The sequence below is a fragment of the Typopeltis vanoorti genome, chromosome 4, assembly GCF_054136105.1.
Source record: "Typopeltis vanoorti isolate ZY-2024b chromosome 4, IOZ_Tvanoo_1.0, whole genome shotgun sequence".
In the NCBI taxonomy this organism is placed as follows: Eukaryota; Metazoa; Arthropoda; class Arachnida; order Uropygi; family Thelyphonidae; genus Typopeltis; species Typopeltis vanoorti.
Genome location: NC_143552.1, coordinates 13,051,845 through 13,070,191, shown reverse-complemented (window position 1 = coordinate 13,070,191; position 18,347 = coordinate 13,051,845). Strand labels below are relative to the sequence as shown.

General features: G+C 35.8%; 1 protein-coding gene across 2 annotated transcripts in view; it reads left to right on the top strand.

Moving 5' to 3' along the window:
* The window catches only part of LOC150107113 (TBC1 domain family member 12-like), a 223,581-nt gene that overhangs the window by 109,639 nt on the left and 95,595 nt on the right, over positions 1 to 18,347 (top strand). For both annotated transcript variants that reach the window (XM_090391005.1, XM_090391004.1), the window contains exons 6-7: positions 2,279 to 2,469; positions 13,113 to 13,195. In XM_090391005.1, coding sequence (XP_090247131.1) covers positions 2,279 to 2,469; positions 13,113 to 13,195 — 274 coding nt within the window. The remainder of the gene's footprint in view (positions 1 to 2,278; positions 2,470 to 13,112; positions 13,196 to 18,347) is intronic.

Sequence of the window (18,347 nt, the reverse complement as noted above, 5' to 3'; positions counted from 1 at the left end):
TTGCTTTGCTATTGCTATTGTTATTTTGGGATTTATGGCTAAAGCTATGAGGTTGGTTTATTGTTTGTTAACTGTGTATGTTCTTTTGGCCAAATTGCATGTTCTTCTGATCTCCATTACTACTCCCCTTCATTTGAAAATCCCTTATAAAGGTTCCCTGTGTCCTAGATGGGGTTCGAACCTACGTCTTTCCATTCAAAAGATATCATCGAAGCTATACTGACTGGGCTATGGGGCCCTCTATTATGCTGCCTCAGCCAGTCTCTTTTCTTATGCTAATTTCTCTTTGCTCACTACACTATTGCTTTCTTAGCCTGTACGTTATACTCCTCATGCTGCTGGGACATATACGTTTGTACTTCATAACATTTTCTTAGCTTTTTATGCATAATTCTGTGATTTAACCATTTCTCCTTCTACTTTGCTTATCTTTCTAGCCCTAGGATTTTGGTCAGTTACTTATGTCAATTTTGGATTGACATAAGTAACTGACCTTGAATCTACTCCTGACCTACTTATTTCTTTCCCTTTCAATTGATCAAGACATGGCAGATTATAGATATTTGCCATTTCTTGATCATTTGAAGGGTAAAGAAAGAAAACCATGACTTAATAGTCTTCTGCTTTGTAATTGGACATACCTTATTTAGTGAACTGAATAAAAGAAGTGTCACCTTCCTAGCCACTCCACATATGAAAATCACATGCCCACTCTCTCCAACTGGTATCATAATGGTTGATCTTGTTATTTTGCCTCTCCACATATAGAGAGGCAAAATTATTGGTAATTATACGTAATAGTGCTTCACAGTATAAATAGTTACTTCAACCTTGGTATCACTTCCGGGTCTGGATCCCACTGGTGAGACCTCAGTAAAGGTCGAAACGGATCTGGGTAGTTTCCTTTCCCATAATGCATAGCATTATACATGTCTAAAAGGATATGTGTGCATTGCATTATGAATACTAAGGCAATTGATGTGAAGTCATTAGCCTCTATATACGAGTTGCTCTGTCATGAAGCTACTTCATGCTCACTTGGATAAAGGATGAAACCAAGAATATAATTTCTTGGCATCTTTAATTTATGAGGTGTGGCTATTAAATAATGAGACTGGTTGCAAAAATGTGGTTTATTACTACAATTGTACAACTTAATTGTTATCCCCTTCAACATACTCCCCTCTGCTATCTATATACTATTGCATGCGAATTTTCCATTGTTGGAAGCAGTGCTGCAAGTCTGTTATCTGCTTCAATAGCGCTGATGTTTTCTCCTTTACCTCATCCATCATGGAACAACTTACAGTAGAGCCAGACTTACAGGAGAAGATCATCACATGTGATGAGATGTGGATTTTTCAGTACAATCCAGAAACGGAGACAATCGATGTACTGGAAAATTCCCACCTCACACCGAGAATGAAAAAAATCAAGAATAAGCAAGTCAGAACAGCAGGCAATGCTGATCATTTTTTTTTTTTATTATTATTTTTATTTTTTATATCAATGGCATAATGGTTGAATGGGTACCAGAGGGTCAGACAGTTAACCACATTATTACCTTGAGGTTCTGGCCAAGCTGAGAGAACGAGTGAGGAAGAAGAGACTCGATCTGTGGAAGAACAACGCTTGGTTCTCCATCAGGACAACGCTCCAGCCCACAGTGCACTGTCTATAAAGCAGTATCTGGGTGATAAGAAGATCCCAGTGTTGGACCATCCACCTTGCTTGCTGGACTTAGCTCCATGCGACTTTTACCTTTTCCAAAAGTTGATATCTGCATTGAAGGGAACCCATTTTCAGTCAGTGGATGAGGTAAAGGAGAAAACAGCAGCACTACTGAAGCAGATGACACCTGATGACTTTCAGCACTTCTTCCAACAATGGAAAATTCATATGCAATGTGTATGAGGGGAGTATGTTCAAGGGGTTAATAATAAACCACATTTTTGCAACCAGTCTGTTATTTAATAGTCACGCCTCATAAATCTTCATCGGTGTTGCTAACAAAAGAAATTTAACAGTAATCTTGTTAGACAGGTGTGAATTCAGAACGAGAGCTGCTACTTAATGTACTCTGCATACTACAGACCTTTCTTCCTCATGCTACAGTGTCATTCTTTGAAAATGGATATTCTGTTACTAACATATTGGTGCAAAATTGATGAATATATGTAGATAAATATTTTGTGTCTTATTTCCATCTTCATTTTATTTCAAGATCCTTAGAATAAATAATGAACATAAAACAAAATTGTTATTTTGATAAATGTAGGAAGGATACAAAGAAAGCAAGGGAACTTTGGTGGAAAGGACTTCCTCCTAGTGTACGTGGAAAAGTTTGGAAAATGGCCATTGGAAATGAACTGAATATTACACAAGACCTCTACAATATATGTACTGCTCGGTCTAAAGAAAAAATTTGGATTACAGCTGAATCAAAAGTTAATGGAGATGATGAAAATGGTAACTTATATTAAAATACCTAGTATTTCTTGAGAAATAGGAAACTGACATTTTTGCATTTTCTTATATATTGTGTAATGGCCCAGTCCAAATTTATTATTAAGTGAATAGCAATTATAAAGGATAAAAATTCTTCAGAAAAGTTCAGCTAAATCAAAAATGGTGTCATAAAATTAATAGCTCTTATAATTTTTGATAAATGTATAAGAAATGGGTTATTTTTTAAAAAAACTGTATCCTTGATTGATTTTGTTCAGCTGTGATAAAAAGGAATATTTATAGAAATTCAGAAATAATGAGATGCATTGTTACATAAGTTTTCCAAAAATAAATATTTTAATTAAAATAAGCTTCTCTGGTGTGTTTTTATGTAAATTAATTCTCATCCATAGAAGGTTATAAACCTATTATACATTTAGTACTATACTTGCAAGACCTTCACCTTGTCTCCGGTAAACAGGACTGTGGTCTCACACTATGTTACCATTAATAATTGACAAGTCTTCTTCTGGTTCCCATCTGCCATACGGCCACGGGAGGGTAGCTATATGCCACCATTCTAGGGAGAGATGATTATGAGCAAGGTGGTTTCCCGTTGCCTTCCTTGCCGTAAGTATTTATGACTGTAACCTGTGTGTTCACAGGGCCGGTTTGCCTGCTTGCGGGATGAAAAACCCCAGATAAACTGGCGGAAAAAACCCTGCTGCCCATGCCCAAGAACTTGGCTATGGCTGAGGAAGATCCTTAAGCTCCTCACGTCGTGGACGGGAATCGAACCTAGGACACTCCTTCCCCAGGCATATGGTTGCGAAGCGCAAAGCCACTAGGCTAACTGCGCGGACAATTGACAAGTAATTCAGCAGTTAAAATTGTTTTCAGTGGTTTTGTTCCTAATTGTCAACCAAAAATCCTCACTGAGTCTTTGGACTCCCTGGAAGTGTCAAATAATAATAATAATAATAGCTATAATTCTGAAGATCTGTTTTTAATTATTATTATTTCACTGATATTTTCATATTGTCCAGAAACTTGTCATGGGAGACCCAACCTACCTTTAATTTCAAGCAATACCTATCGTACCTCTCCTTAATCCTACTTCCATGGGTGAACCTTAGTTCTGTCATTCGTATAAAAAAAATAATAAAAAAATCCTTTGCGTCTTTCTTATAGAATCCCTTTAATAACTTTTTATCTGCCTATCAACTAAATTTTGCAACCTACATACCTTCAAGCTATTCTCATAGGCAGCATTCCACAGTCACCAGCTTGGTCATTGTTGTTGCATTGTTCTGTGCACAGTAAAGATGTGGCTCATATAATCAAGAATTGTAGCCTTATAAAGAGGAACAAATAATCTCTTGCCTTTACTTGTCAGCATCTTTTTTTCGATATCAAATAATTAAAGCTCTGAGCTGTTTTACCAACTTTTGCAATATGCTCTCTCTGTACACCATTACTCCCAAGTTTCTGGTCTTGTCTGTTTCAAGTGATCCAGTACTATCAATGTGATATACAATATTTTACCTCTTTAATTCAAAAACCTGTATCCTTTATCCACAATGGTAATTTAATCAAATCGTTCTTCTGTTCTAGCTTACACTTTATGGTCTGGGTTGTGGCCCTTCCCATAATGCATAGCATTATATATGTCCATAAGAATACGTGCCATGCATTATGGGATACTAAGGCAATCGATGTGAAATTATCAGCCTCTATATACGAGTAGTCCAATCATGAAATGACTTGACGTGCAAACATTGTTTGCTTACACTTGGATAAAGGATGAAACCAAGAATATAATTTCTTGGCATCTTTAATTTAAATTACATTCTTGTTTTAATATTTTACTGCACTTTGACCAAACAAGAGTTTGCACTTGTAGTATCTGCCTGAACTATACTTGTATATGGAGGCTGATTTTACATCAGATTGCCCTGGTATCTCATAATACAGAGCACATTTCCTTTTGAATATATTTATTGCTGTATATTAAGAAGAGTCGCCACCTAAACTAGTTTTGACATTTATTGAGATATTATGGGATAATAGGACTTAATAGCTTGATGCAAGTTCATTTTCCTCCATATGCACATAGCCTAGTTATGAAGAGTCAGGCACAAACATTTGCTTGTTCACACTTAGGTAAAGTATTAAAACAATAATATAATTTGACTAGTATATTTTACTTTGTGCTTGCCTCCCTATCCCTAATCCCCATTGTACATAAGATCAAAATCTTTGTTCCACATTTAACTCTTTTCAGAAGAGTTAATTGGAGAAGACCAATTTCTTATCTAGCTATCCCAGTTGGCCATCTTTGTTTTCATTGTCTGCTATGTTAGTTTGCACTTGTTCCTCCCTTTTTTCTTCTGGACTCTGTGTCAAAGCTACCCCAGGAATATCTCCTCTGTCCATTTTCAGTATGTGTCCAATCCATTTCCATCTGCATCTTTTTTATTTCACTGGTGATATTATCTTTCTGTATATATAATGTATTTTTTTTTATGCATTGGGATGAAATATTATTCAATCTTTGGAAAACAGTATTTATTTGTGTCAATCTTTGTGTTGTATCCTTGACTTCCACAATAGCTCCCAGGTATGTAAAATACTTAACTGCTTCTGCATGTTGTCTTAATTTCTTTCTGGCATCTGTTGTTTAGTTTAAGAACTTTTGTTTTATTCACATTTTAAGTTAAAATTTTTACCCTCTTTTATACAGTGCTACTGATTTTGCTTTATATCATGTGTATTTTGACGATACTGAAACTGTCATCTAAATAGTCTAGCTCTTCCTGCTGTAAGGATTCTATTATATTCCTCTGCTTATTATACCTGTAACTTTTTTCATAATACATAAATTTTTTTCTTAAAAAGTTTTCTAGACATTAAATGCTACTTTTTAAGAAAATATCCTGTCTCTTACCTCAAATATCCAGTCCTTATCTCAAACCATTCTGATGTTCTCTGGCAGTAATATAACTTTTACTTTCTTTATACATTCCTTTTATTGATCATCAGTGAATCAATAATGGCTGAGGAAGATCTTTCCAAGATGACTCCAAGACTGTCTTTCAATGGCACTTCTTCCCCATCTTCTGTAAACTGATTTCATCAATGCATCTGGATTTTGGTTAGTTGTAGTCATTTTTCTTATTGTGGAATCCAATAATTCCTGATCCAGTTTTGTAGATAGATGTATAGTAGGCATACATATTTTCATACTAAGTCGTGTTCTTAGTTTAAGAGCTTCCTTGACATCCGAAATTTCCCTTACGTTTATTTCTCATGCACTCATCAAGAAATCCGTAGCTTCTAATAATTATTCATAATGTCTCTATTAATACTGTCAGAACCTTTTGACAGATCGATGAAATTTCTGTATAGAAAGATTTTAAATTCTGTACTTTTTTCAATAGTATTCCTTAAAAATGTGATGTACTTCTGCTTATTCTGAAACCAACTCAGGACATGCACATGTGTGTGTGCCCAGCAAAACCTGGATACATTGTTTATAACCTGTTGAAAGAACACAGATGAGAAGCACATGTTGGCCGTCGTATCCATCAGAAGGTCCGATAATTCTTCACACTGTGGAGAACACTTCACCAGATTAACCTGCATTCACAGCTGGGTCTGTCTCAGTAACAAGAAACACAGTTCCTTGCTGCACGCTGGGTAACTGAAATCTTAGTTATATTAGATACAAATTATTTTTATTTTTTCTACTTGTTTTATTGTATAATTAGCGGTTTTAATTGTCAGGACAAAATAAGAGATATTTTCATACTCTCTTCACTTAAAGATTGTATTGCTGTTGAATATCAATGTCATTATCAATTTTTTGTCCTATTTGTATTTAATCCCTTAGTCGATAACACATTTTATTTGTTATCAAAGAACTTGATTGAAGATTATTATTGTTGTCAAACAATTATTTTATAAATTAATGAAAATTCAAAGGCTTAAAAACAAATGGGCCCCATATGTTTCAAAATTAAGCTTTGTTTATTTTTTGATTCATAATCATAGCTTGAAGAACACTTCACAGATTGTGTGAAGGTCTGCACTTATATGATTTTGCTTTATAGAGAACATTACACAAATCTTTAATCATATCACCAATGTATAATCTTTATAACATAAGCTTTTTTGTTTGCACTTTAACTTTCTTGGTTTCTCAGAGAGAGAGAGAGAATTGCCCATTACAACTTGAAATAAATAGTTATGAAGTAAATTGTTATGTATATATTTTCTTCTAGTTTAAATATTTATGAACTTCCCACGATGAGTCTGCCGACTGTATGGAGGGTGTAATAATAGTAATATTGTTGCTTAAAAGAAAGAAACAAGCACATGATAATTAAATTTATTTAATTACATTAAGGTTTAATCTTCAAAATCAAAATCTCTTCAGCCAGAAAGGTAAATTATGCATGTGTGCACACAAAAGAAAGACAAACCATACTGTACACTAGTGGCTAAAATTGTGGAAACCTTTTGGAAAAAGTGTATTTTTGAGGTTTGATGGCTCATAACACCACTTTTTTTTGGTGTAATACCATAAAATTGTATATCAATGGAAAGATAATGTAATCAAGAATGTAATGCAACAAAGTTTGTTCAATTATCTGTATTCTATGAAAAGTAATAGCCAAATAACCAGAAAAAAGAAGCACGACTTGCTTAGGTTGATATGAAGTTGCTTTCTGTCATTTGAATGTAGCCAATGAGCATGAGTGTTTAGAGAGCCAATCAGGTGTCATCTTGTTTTGGCAACAAGCCAATAAGGTCACAGTAGGATTCAGCTATTGATATCATGTATTAGAGCTGAGAGGAGGAAATTTGTCAATGTGTTATGTGATTGCTGTCAAGTTGGTTGGTTTTTTTGTGTTCTTTCATTTAATGAGCTTGTAAAACGTAATAAAATTAAAGAAATGCTGCAAAGAGTTGACTGGTCACCCAGAAAGTGATATAAAATAGTCCTATTAAGTGAACAAGGCTACAGTTATGAAGAAATTAGAAGAAAAATTGGTGGAAACTTAACCAAAGGTGGCATTTCTAAATTTTTGAAGAGGTATAAGGAGACTCAGTCATTACAAAACCAGACTGGTAAAGGCAGGAAAAGGTGCACAACAGCAAGTGATGATAGAAGAATTGAGAGACTGTGCCTACGTGACAGAAGAAAATCATCTGGGTGTATACAAAATGAAATGGTGCAATACAATGTGAAGTTGAGTGCAAGGACTGTTCGGCGCAGACTGCAGGAATTTGGTCTAAATGCTAGAATTCCATGAAAAAAGCCATTTTTATCTCTCAGACAAAGGTTGAAAAGATTAAACCGGGCTAAAACTCATGTTAACTGGTCAGCAGAACAATGGGACAGTGTTATTTGGAGTGATGAGACCAAAATCTCCCTGTTTGGTAGTGATGGCATAAAATACTTAAGGAGAAGAATCAGAGAAGATTTGCATCCTGATTGCATTACACCAACCGTGAAACACCCACTTAGTGTTATGATCTGGGGTTGTATGACATCAAAAGGTGTAGGAAGAATTTGCGTGATTAATGGGAATATAAATGCCCAAAAATACATAAATGAAATACTTGAGCCCAAACTGAAGCCTTCCACACGTGATCTTTTCCAAGATAATGAAGCATTTATATTTCAACAGGATTCAACTCCATGTCATGTCATGTTGCTGCTGTGTGCGAAAAGTGGTTTCAAGATAATCATATTCCACTGCCGGAATGGCCTAGGAATAGCCCAGACCTTAACCCAATCGAAAATCTATGGAGCCGACTAAAGAAACTTGTTAGTCAGAAGCAACCCACCAATAAAACCCAATCTTGGTTTCACATTATAACAGCTGCAGAACTAAAAAACTTGGTTCACTCCGTGAGAAGGCATTGTAAGGTCGTAATTAATGCTAAAGGTTACCCAACTAAGTATTAACTCGCATTGTGAGAATCTTTGTATATCTCATTTTTCTATGTGTTTCACTTTTCTTCTTTATAACTGCTGTTTTAATAAAAAAATCCTTCATAAAAGTTATTGCATTACATTCTTGATTAAATTATCTTTCCATTGATATATAATTTTATGGTATTACACCAAAAAAAAAGTGGTGTTATGAGCCATCAAACCTCAAAAATACACTTTTTCCAAAAGGTTTCCACAATTTTGGGCACTAGTGTATATTATACTTAACCAGTGAAACCTTTTCAAATTTACTAATAAAAGGCAAATATGTGGACTCTTAGTCAGCAGTCATGTTCATTTAAGTAATGCAAGCTGAGGCAACTCTGATGCAAAGCATTGTATTCTCATAAGCTCTGGTCAAATTTACGAAACTTTCATAGTTTCTACGGACATTTGGCTTTGAAATAATGTTGGATCTTTAACATCTGCTAACATTGCCTCAAACCCTGGACAAAAAGAAAGCCATTACCATCCAGTACTTCTTTTTAACCTCTGAAAATATAATGTGGTTCTTAAAAGCTCCAACATCTGAACTTAAGATGTTGGAGCTTTTAATCCATATTTAATTTTTATTTAAAAAAAAAATGTCTCCTACTTACACTACAACTGCTCAGGAGTTAACTCTGGTCATCATACCTAGTGGGGAAAATTTTCTTGTTAATATAAATTGCAGATTTAACTTCAAAAAAACTGCTTTTGGAATCTATTACAGCTCTATAACATTCTTTCAACTTAAAACACACAACTATCTGGAATTGCCAAAAAGTTAAGAGACCATTATTATGAGACTGCCGTCTTAGTATATAGTTATAACCTTACTTAGGCTCATAGAAAATGTTCAGTAAATGAGTAATCAGTCTTTTGTATCTGCATTTAAGTGCATAATCTTACCATTGTGCCTTTTTTCTTTGATCATTATTATTATTAACCAGACCTCCATTGAGTCAAGAGACTCATCATAGGAGGTCACTCTCTCATATGCACAGCTCATCATACTTTGACTTAAATGGATTTACTATCCCTGTACTCGCCATGCTCAGGCATCGCATTCTGATCGCCGACCACTCTCCGTGCAAAAAATCTACTCCTCGCACCCTGCCTTTTTACAGCTTCCAGGGATGACCTCTAATTCTCTCCCTGTCACCAGATATTCTATGAAAAATGTTATCCATGTTAATCTGGTAATATCTCCTTACCAGCTTATGCCTCTCAATCATGTCTAACCTCTTCCTTCTATCCACTAGGCTCTGTAATTTGCATTCTCTCAATCTGCCCTTGCATTCCAGAGACCAGAAACCAACTTAATATTGTCTCTGAACCCTCTAAAACATCTCATCATCCTTTTGAAAATCCGGTGACCAAATCTGTGCACAGTAATCCATATGTGACCTAATCAAAGCCTTGTAGAATGGATTCCAACCAAACATCCTTTGTTCTCTGCTCATTCCCATAATCTGCTGTTTGTCCTCACAATTTTAGCATTGTGAGGACAAACAGCAAAATGCCCATGAAATTTCAATCCAACATTACCCCCAGATCTTTCATCTCCTGTAATCCTCTAAAATATCTCTTTCACTCATATACTCTGCATCCCATCTTTGCTTCCCAAATTTTAAAACCTTACATTTTGTAAAATTAAACTGACATCCCCACACACACTCGCCCGTTATCTATGTAGGTCCTCTTGCAAAGCTACAACATCTGTACTTTCATAATGCTCCTCAACTCTGCATCATCTGCAAACAACTGTTTATCACCATTTAAGCCGTTTCCAATGTTATTTATATACAAATTGAACAATGGCTCCAAAACCAGATCTAGGGGTATGCCACTAGTGACTTTCCTCTTCTGGGATATCACTCCCCCATACACAACCTACTGATACATATCATCCAATCTCCAATCGAATGCACCAATCTACTATCCAACTCCATCTGTTCCAATAACTCTACTAGTCTCATGTGGTGTGGCAATCTATCGAAAGCTTTTGCAAAATCTAAATATACTAGTACAGGGTGTTCGGGATAAATTTGACATATTTATAATTAATTATATTTTTCCGTAAGTTACATGTATTAACACACACTTCTATTCATTTAAAAGTTTGGACCCTTCTTCATTCATATACAAGATGTCAGAAAGGATGGATAGCTGGAACCCACCTGAATCATGGAAGAGAATAACTTGTATCATGATGATTCGTGCCCGCCATCAAAATAAGGATATTACGACTGCTGCCCAATGCTCCCTGAATACAGTAAAAACAATCAGGCATGAACTAGAGACTTGCAATGGTGACTACGAGGATGTAGCAAGAAGAAAGATCCCTAGCAGACGATCTGATTGCGTTCGTACAGCAGAATTCCTCGCAAATCTGCAGGAACAGGTGTTGAAGAACCCTGGCATTGGAATTCGGGCTTTGTTCGTGGAGTTGCTAACTGTAGTCAAGCCCTGGATAACAAGGGTAGCCAATGGTAGGCCGTATGTATGGCAGCAGGATTCGACCCCTTGCCACACCTCTGGGAAAAGTCAAAAATGGTTGTCTGAAAATTTCTCCGACTTCACCAGTCCAAATGTTTGGCCTCCAAACTCCCCAGACCTTAACCCCATGGATTATTTTGTATGGGGCGCAGTTGAAAAAGACACCAATCGCACTTCCAGTAATACAAAAGCCCAGTTAATGGATAAAATTAAAACAGTTTTTGCGGCCCTTCCCAGGGAGACTGTAGCATCAGCTTGTTCGAGGTTCCGAAGCAGAATTGAAGCTGTGATCGATGCTAATGGTGGTTATTTTGAGTAAATCTTGTTGATAGTATTGTAATTAACTCTGCCTGTAATGTTTTTTTGTCAATTCATTAAATTTAATAGATACAAAGAAGATTTTCTTTTTCCTTACGAAACTGTCAAATTTATCCCGAACACCCTGTATATGCTTCACCTTGTTATAATAAGTAAGTAGATTACTAAAACATAATCTTCCTTTAGCAAACCCATGCTGTCCATTAAAGAGAATTTCACTGCTGCTGCTATCAACCCAGTTCTGAATACTTGTCCTCACCTTGAACAGAACAAGCAGATTGGCACATAATTCAAAGCCTTAGTCTTATGACCCCCCCCCCCCTTTATGAAGCAGAACAATTTTGCTATCTTTTGACTCCTTTGGAATCTAGGCTAATCTAAGACTCATGTTAAAAATGTAAGTTAAAGCTGTTAACTCTCTGGAACATTCTCTCAAGGCATGCGATGATATATACCATCAAGTCCCATGGCCTTGTTGACATCAAGTTTACTCAGTTCCTCATATATCTCCTGCTCATTCACCATCATTGGTTCCACACCCATTTCCTACTGCTCTGAAGTTCTGCACTATGTTATAATTACAAGAATGGAATACTTGAATGGACTGCTCATTAAACACCTCAACTGTATCCTTCTCAATGTTTATCATTCTCCCATTATCACTGACCAACATCATCCTCACGTAATCATTTGTTCTTCTATTGACTGGCTTCTACTGGCATATCGAAAGATTTCTTTTAGCATTATTTGCTAAAAGAAATTATTTCCACTCATCTTGGCTGCCTCCACAATGCTTTTTTCTTCCAGATGGTATGCTTCACCTCTTCAGTCATCCATTTTATACTTACCTTATTTAATCCGCTGACCTTTGGAATACACTCTGTCAGATACTTCCTGAATAGAGACCAGGCAGCACTGGTTTCCTTCTCATGCAATTCTTTCTCAATTTCTCAAATCGTTCAATATTTCTTTCAAATCTTTCATCCCGTTCTTCTTCACGTTCCATGCAAATACATAATTCTCCTTAGTTCATTATTCATGCATTTTAATCTCGTCTCAGCTTTACCAACTCCACTTTCATATCTTCAATTAGTTTTTCAGTGCCAATTACGCAAATTGCATTTTCACTACCTTATATTTCTGTCGTCTTGCCTCTTGCTGCCATCAACTCGCCACCATCTACACATGCTGTCTTACCAATCAACATGGCCACTTTCACCTGATGTCTTACCATTACCATTCAAGCACTCAGCTGTATCATCAATGACACTTACTCCCATAGCTACATTGACGATCTTTTCCCTACCGCTTACATTCAATGTCTCATAATTCATAAGTATGCTACCCTTCTTACACACCCAAACTCTCATGTTTCCTATTAATCCTCTTCACATAAATATCTTCAATCTCTCCCCAAGCATATGTACTATATTCACAGCATATCACCATTTAGGAAAGTCCATACTACTTTGTATTTGTCTTTCACACTGTCTTATATTTCACTGCCATTTTACTCATGTTCAAAGCTGCACAAAGAAACACAAATTTAATAAATACAGATTTATAATTATACAGAACACCATCTACCTATCTCAACTGTCATACAACAATATTTAAAACACTAATTATTGTTACTGCCACACATACATTTAAAATGTAGCCTTATCTTTTCATAGCGTTCTCGATGAAACACAGCTGTTTCTTCACCACTTAGCATACTAGTCACTACCAATCATTCATTGCTTTAACTATGGGAAAATATTGGCTTAGTAATTAAATAAATTTATTTAGCATTCTGTATGCTTGTTTATTTAATATATAACTAAAATGTTTTGAGAAAATTGCTATCTTTTTTGTGCAGAGGACAGAGTTAAAGAGAATGCTGCAGATTTTATCAAACTTGATGTCTCAAGAACATTTCCTCAGTTAGGAATCTTCCAGGAGGTACTTTGTAATTTTTCTTTGGTACAATTTCTTTATCTCAAACATGTTTATTGTAAAATATTTGATATCTTAAAATGAATAAACAGTTTTAACATAGGTGACTTAATTATTCTCTTCATTTAAATAAATATTTAATATTACAGACTTTTATTGGAATCTGAGACCTCAAAAAGATGAATATACGTACGTCAATAGGTTAATTTTTTTTTTTTTTTATATTGATGATTTAATTAATTTTTTGTTACTATTATGGTGTGACAAATACCTTTTGATCTGAAACACTTCCTAGCAGCTATCATTTAGATTCTAGCCTTGAAAAAGATCAGCTTTCAGAGATAAATTGCAAACTCGTGTATTAAACAAGAACCAAACCTTGAAAGATTGATGCATCCTGAAGAAAATACTGATTCATAGAAATACAATGTTAATGCAGGAAATCTAGGTATGGAATTTTTTGTTAGACACTATATCAGAATCGTCATTTGATGAGTACTTGTTGCAGGGTTGAACTGAACTTGGGTGACCTTCTTCTGAACAGGTGAGTCAAAATTTTATCCAGGTTTGGGGGGAGGGCATTTATATTTATTGGAAGATTGTTCCTTTCTAATCAACAGCAAGATGTTACATTCGGACCATAACAGTCAGGCAAAAGAGTAGCTATTAACACTCAATACAAGGATAATCTTTTTCTTCTTGTAGAAAGGCTTATACGCTGGTTAAACATGATAATTTACTTAAGGAATTGACAACGTACACTAGAAATATAAATTAAATCAACTTTAATATATACTTTCTGATATTTTCATGGGAACTTAAGATAAAGACACGTGCATGCAAGTACTACATAACAGCAAATGAGAAACGAAGCGAGGAAGCTACCGTTTTCCTAAAGTCCCGATGGTGCCCCCTGGTGGGCTATATTAGGTGTTCTTGGCCTTTGGGCTGAAGTTCTTCTATGTTTCCCAAATTTGGGGCAGTCTCATGCATCCAAATTTGTTGAGGTCTGGCATGTTCCTAAGGGCTGAGGCTGATTCCATGAATAGTCTTTCATATTTGAACTTGCTACGGTGTATTACTGTGGCTTTCTTCCACCTTATTCTGTGGCGAGTATCCAGAGCATGGTCTGCAAGCCCAGAGTGGCTGTATTGATGAAATCGGATGTAGTCTTTGTGTTCTGAGACTCTGATATTTGCTGTCCTGCCTGTTTGATCAAAGTAGGACAATTTACAGCTACAAGGGACCTGGTATACACCACGCAGGTCTAGGAGAAGTGGTTGGTCTTTAGTGGAGTGGATAAGGGATGCCAATTTTCTATGTGGTCTGTAACAAGCGGTCAAGTCATGTTTTTTTAGGATTGTGTTGATTTTTTCCGAGGTGCCTCGGATGTAGGGAATGGTGATGGATTTAGAGTAATCTTTTTAGTGAAGAGGTGGGTTGTGGATAACTGATTTTAGTATTTTTTTGGATTTTTTTTTTTGAGGGGGGGGGTAGCCATTGGCTGAGAAAGTGTTAAGGATGTGATTTAGTTCAGTAGTTTGGGGAACAGATTAGTTTTGCCCTGTTGAACAGTGTCTTAATAACTCCATATTGTTGTGAGGAGGGGGGAGGGGGGATTGTTGGTGAACGTATCTGCCTGTATGGGTGGGTTTTCTATAAACTGAGAAAACTAAGGTTCCATCAGGTTGACGGGTGACTAGTGTGTCTAGGAAGGGGAGGCTATTGTTTTTCACTTTTTTCAAGGTGAACTTGATTCTAGGGTGTTGGTTGTTTAAGTGTGTTAAGAAGGAAAGGAGTGTATCTGGGTCATGTGGCCAAATAGCGAACACATCATTAATGTAGCGAAGCCATATGGTAGGTTTTTGTGGGGTAGAGTTTAAGGCTTTCTCTTCAAAAGTCTCCATAAAGAAGTTGGCCAAGGGTGGGGAAAGTGGTGAACCCATGGCTGTCCCCTCTATCTGTTTGTAGAATTTTTCCTGCCAAACAAAATAGCCTGAGTTCATTGTGAACTGAAATAGGGCTGAGATATTGGAAGGAAATTTAGCTTGGATTAGCTTTAAGGTTTCTTTGAGGGGGACATTTGTGAATAAGGAAGAGACGTCAAAACTAGTACTTGCATGCACATGTCTTTATCTTAAGTTCCCATGAAGATGGCAATGTGACGTTGCCGAAATATTGGAAAGTATATATTTAAGTTGATTTAATTTATATTTCTAGTGTATGCTCTCAATTCCTTAAGTATTTAGTTATCAAGGATAATCTTGTTGGAGATTTAAATAGCATACGAAATGATTACCAGACATATGTTTTGGGAAAATTTGAAGAAAGAAACAAAGCTAATAATAATTGTAAGTACAAGCTGGATTTCTGTTCAAGATATGGAAGTTATTATTAGTAGTAATTATTCATGTTACAACAAAAGAATGTTCACAAATTCACATGGAGCGAGAATGCAAGAAATAGTCTCATTGACTATATTGTTGTTTATGGGTATCTTCATGCTAGTTCGGCATTCAAGCTTAGGATTTGAAAGTGAAAGTTTTGACAGGATAAAATTGAATTTCTTATTGAAATGAGGAGTTTGTAAGAAAGTTTTAAAATGAATCATGTGAACAGCTTTCAGAGATGAACTGTAGACTCAAATACACAAACATTATTCAAGAAAAAAATGAAGGTTTTTGAAACAGAGAACCAAACCTTGAAAATTGTGTTAATCCCTAAAGAAACATTGATTGATGCAACAGAGACATATGGTGAGGTTGTCTGCAAGGATTAAAAAAATCAGAACTCTGTGGTAGACTCAGGAAGTTAAACAGGCAGCAAAGAAAAAGGAGGAAACATGTTGAAAGTTCCTGGCAAGTACAGTAGCTTGTATTCTTAGAGAATATAGATAAAAATGTCAGAAAATGAAGCACTATGTAAAACTAACTAAACAAGTGATATCAAAATTGGAGATGTTAATTTCATCGCTTTACTTTATGCATATGATGTATACTTTTAAATAAATCCAGTGCAAGTCTACACTGAATAAATTTGGTATGAAAATCGACAAAAAAAAAAAAAAAAACAGACAATAAAAATCTGCAGAAACAGTGAAAACCTCAACTGCATCCTGAATGGAGAAAATGAGCAAAATATTTAAACTGTTTAGTTACAAAGAAGATGGTAAGTAAAGTATGGAAAGAGATAACAGAAATAGCAAAGCTGGTATGTTTGAGATCCAGTTGAATAAATTTATGTGAAATAAGAGAAAAATTAGTCAAAACACATAAATACTATATGCAAGACAGTGTACAAACCAGTTTTGAATTGAGGATCTGTGGGTTCAGTTTAGAAATAAAATACTTGATCAAAGACTGGAGACTGCAGATCTACAGAGCTCTGAGAAAGATCAGTTGAGTGAACAAATGGCATTGATTGCAATATCATATTAAAAATGAGGATATTAGGAAAGCCATTGTTAGCATTCAGGAATGTGTTAGCAGAGCTAATCTCAGGTGGTTTGGCCACTTGAACGGAAAAGTTAGCAAAACAGTGTATAATGGTCTTCCAAAAAAAAAGGTGGTCCAAGAAAACATTCTTATAAATGTCTTGAGTATATGACTCCAGCTTCATTCACAACCATATGTTGAAGCCCACAATATTTTCAAAACATCATGAACAGGACTATCTGACTTTGAAAGAGCTCAACCAAACCTGAAAAAACTTGCCACCAGGCAGTTGTGCATTTTGGTCCTTTGCAAAAGCTATTGGCAGTACCTTTTGTCCATCTGTGCTTTCACTTCTTTCTTTCCCAAATGATAGTGTTACAATGTCACCTAAAAATAAAGCTAGCCTCCTGACATTGTTCTTCTCATCCACCTCCTACATAATGACCAAGGCCAAATTACTTCCTTCTTAACCTGGAACATGGCATTATATCTAACACCTATTCTTTATCTATTTCAATATATTATACTCAACTGTTATTCACTCTACAGCATGGAAGCAAGCCCACATACAGCCAATTCCAAAAAAAGAAACAAAAAGATGTTTGCCATCAAAATATTGACCTGTTGTTCTCATCTTGGTGTTCTCTGAAGTACTGGAGAATGTCATCAATAGTCAAATTCTTCATTCCTGGAGAACTGTCATCTAATCAGTGATCATTAGTGTGGATTTTGCCAATCTTCTCACCTATATCATTCATATCTGTTTGGAGAAACCTGTGCTGTTGCATTTGACATTTCCAAGCATTTGATAAGATTTGACATCAAGGGCTCAGCTTTTTCTTTTCTTTTTAATTGGATGACTAGTTATCTCTTAGGTCATTCACTGTGCTTGATAGCAGAAGACTGAAACTTTCTTCAGATTTTCCTATTAATGCAGATGTTCTTGAGGACCAAAGAATCTTGAACAACTTAGCTCTGTTGTTTCGTATAAGTGCTTTATGGTATAAACAATACTAGAGAAAAATAAATTAATTTTTTAACTTACTAATGTTTTGTTGGATTTGCAACCAGCATCCTCATATCACAAAATTCAAATGTGGTAGACATATATCACTCAGTTAGATATGATAACTAATAATAAAGGAATTGACAGCATAGACATATAAATTAAATAAACTTTAATATATACTTTCCGATATTTCGGCAAACGTCACGTTGCCATCTTCTTGGGAACTTAATACAAAGACAAGTGCACGCAAGTACTATATAACAGCAAATGAGAACAGAAGCTGGAAGCTACCGTTTTCCTAAAGTCCTGATGGTGCCCCCTGGCAGGCTATATTGGTAGTTCTTGGCCTTTGGGCTGAAGTTCTTCTGATAAACGTTTCCCAAATTTGGGGCAGTCTTATGCATCCAAATTTGTTGAGGTTTGGCATGTTCCTAAGGGCTGAGGCTGATTCCATGAATAGGCTTTCATATTTGAACTTGCTGCAGTGTATTACTGTGGCTTTCTTCCATCTTATTCTGTGGCGAATATCCAGAACGTGGTCTGCAAGCCCAGAGTGGCTGTACTGGTGAAATCGGATGTAATCCTTGTGTTCTGAGATTCTGATATTTGCTGTCCTGCCTGTTTGGCCAAAGTAGGATAATTTACAGCTGCAAAAACCTCAACAAATTTGGATGCATGAGACTGCCCCAAATTTGGGGAAACATTTATCAGAAGA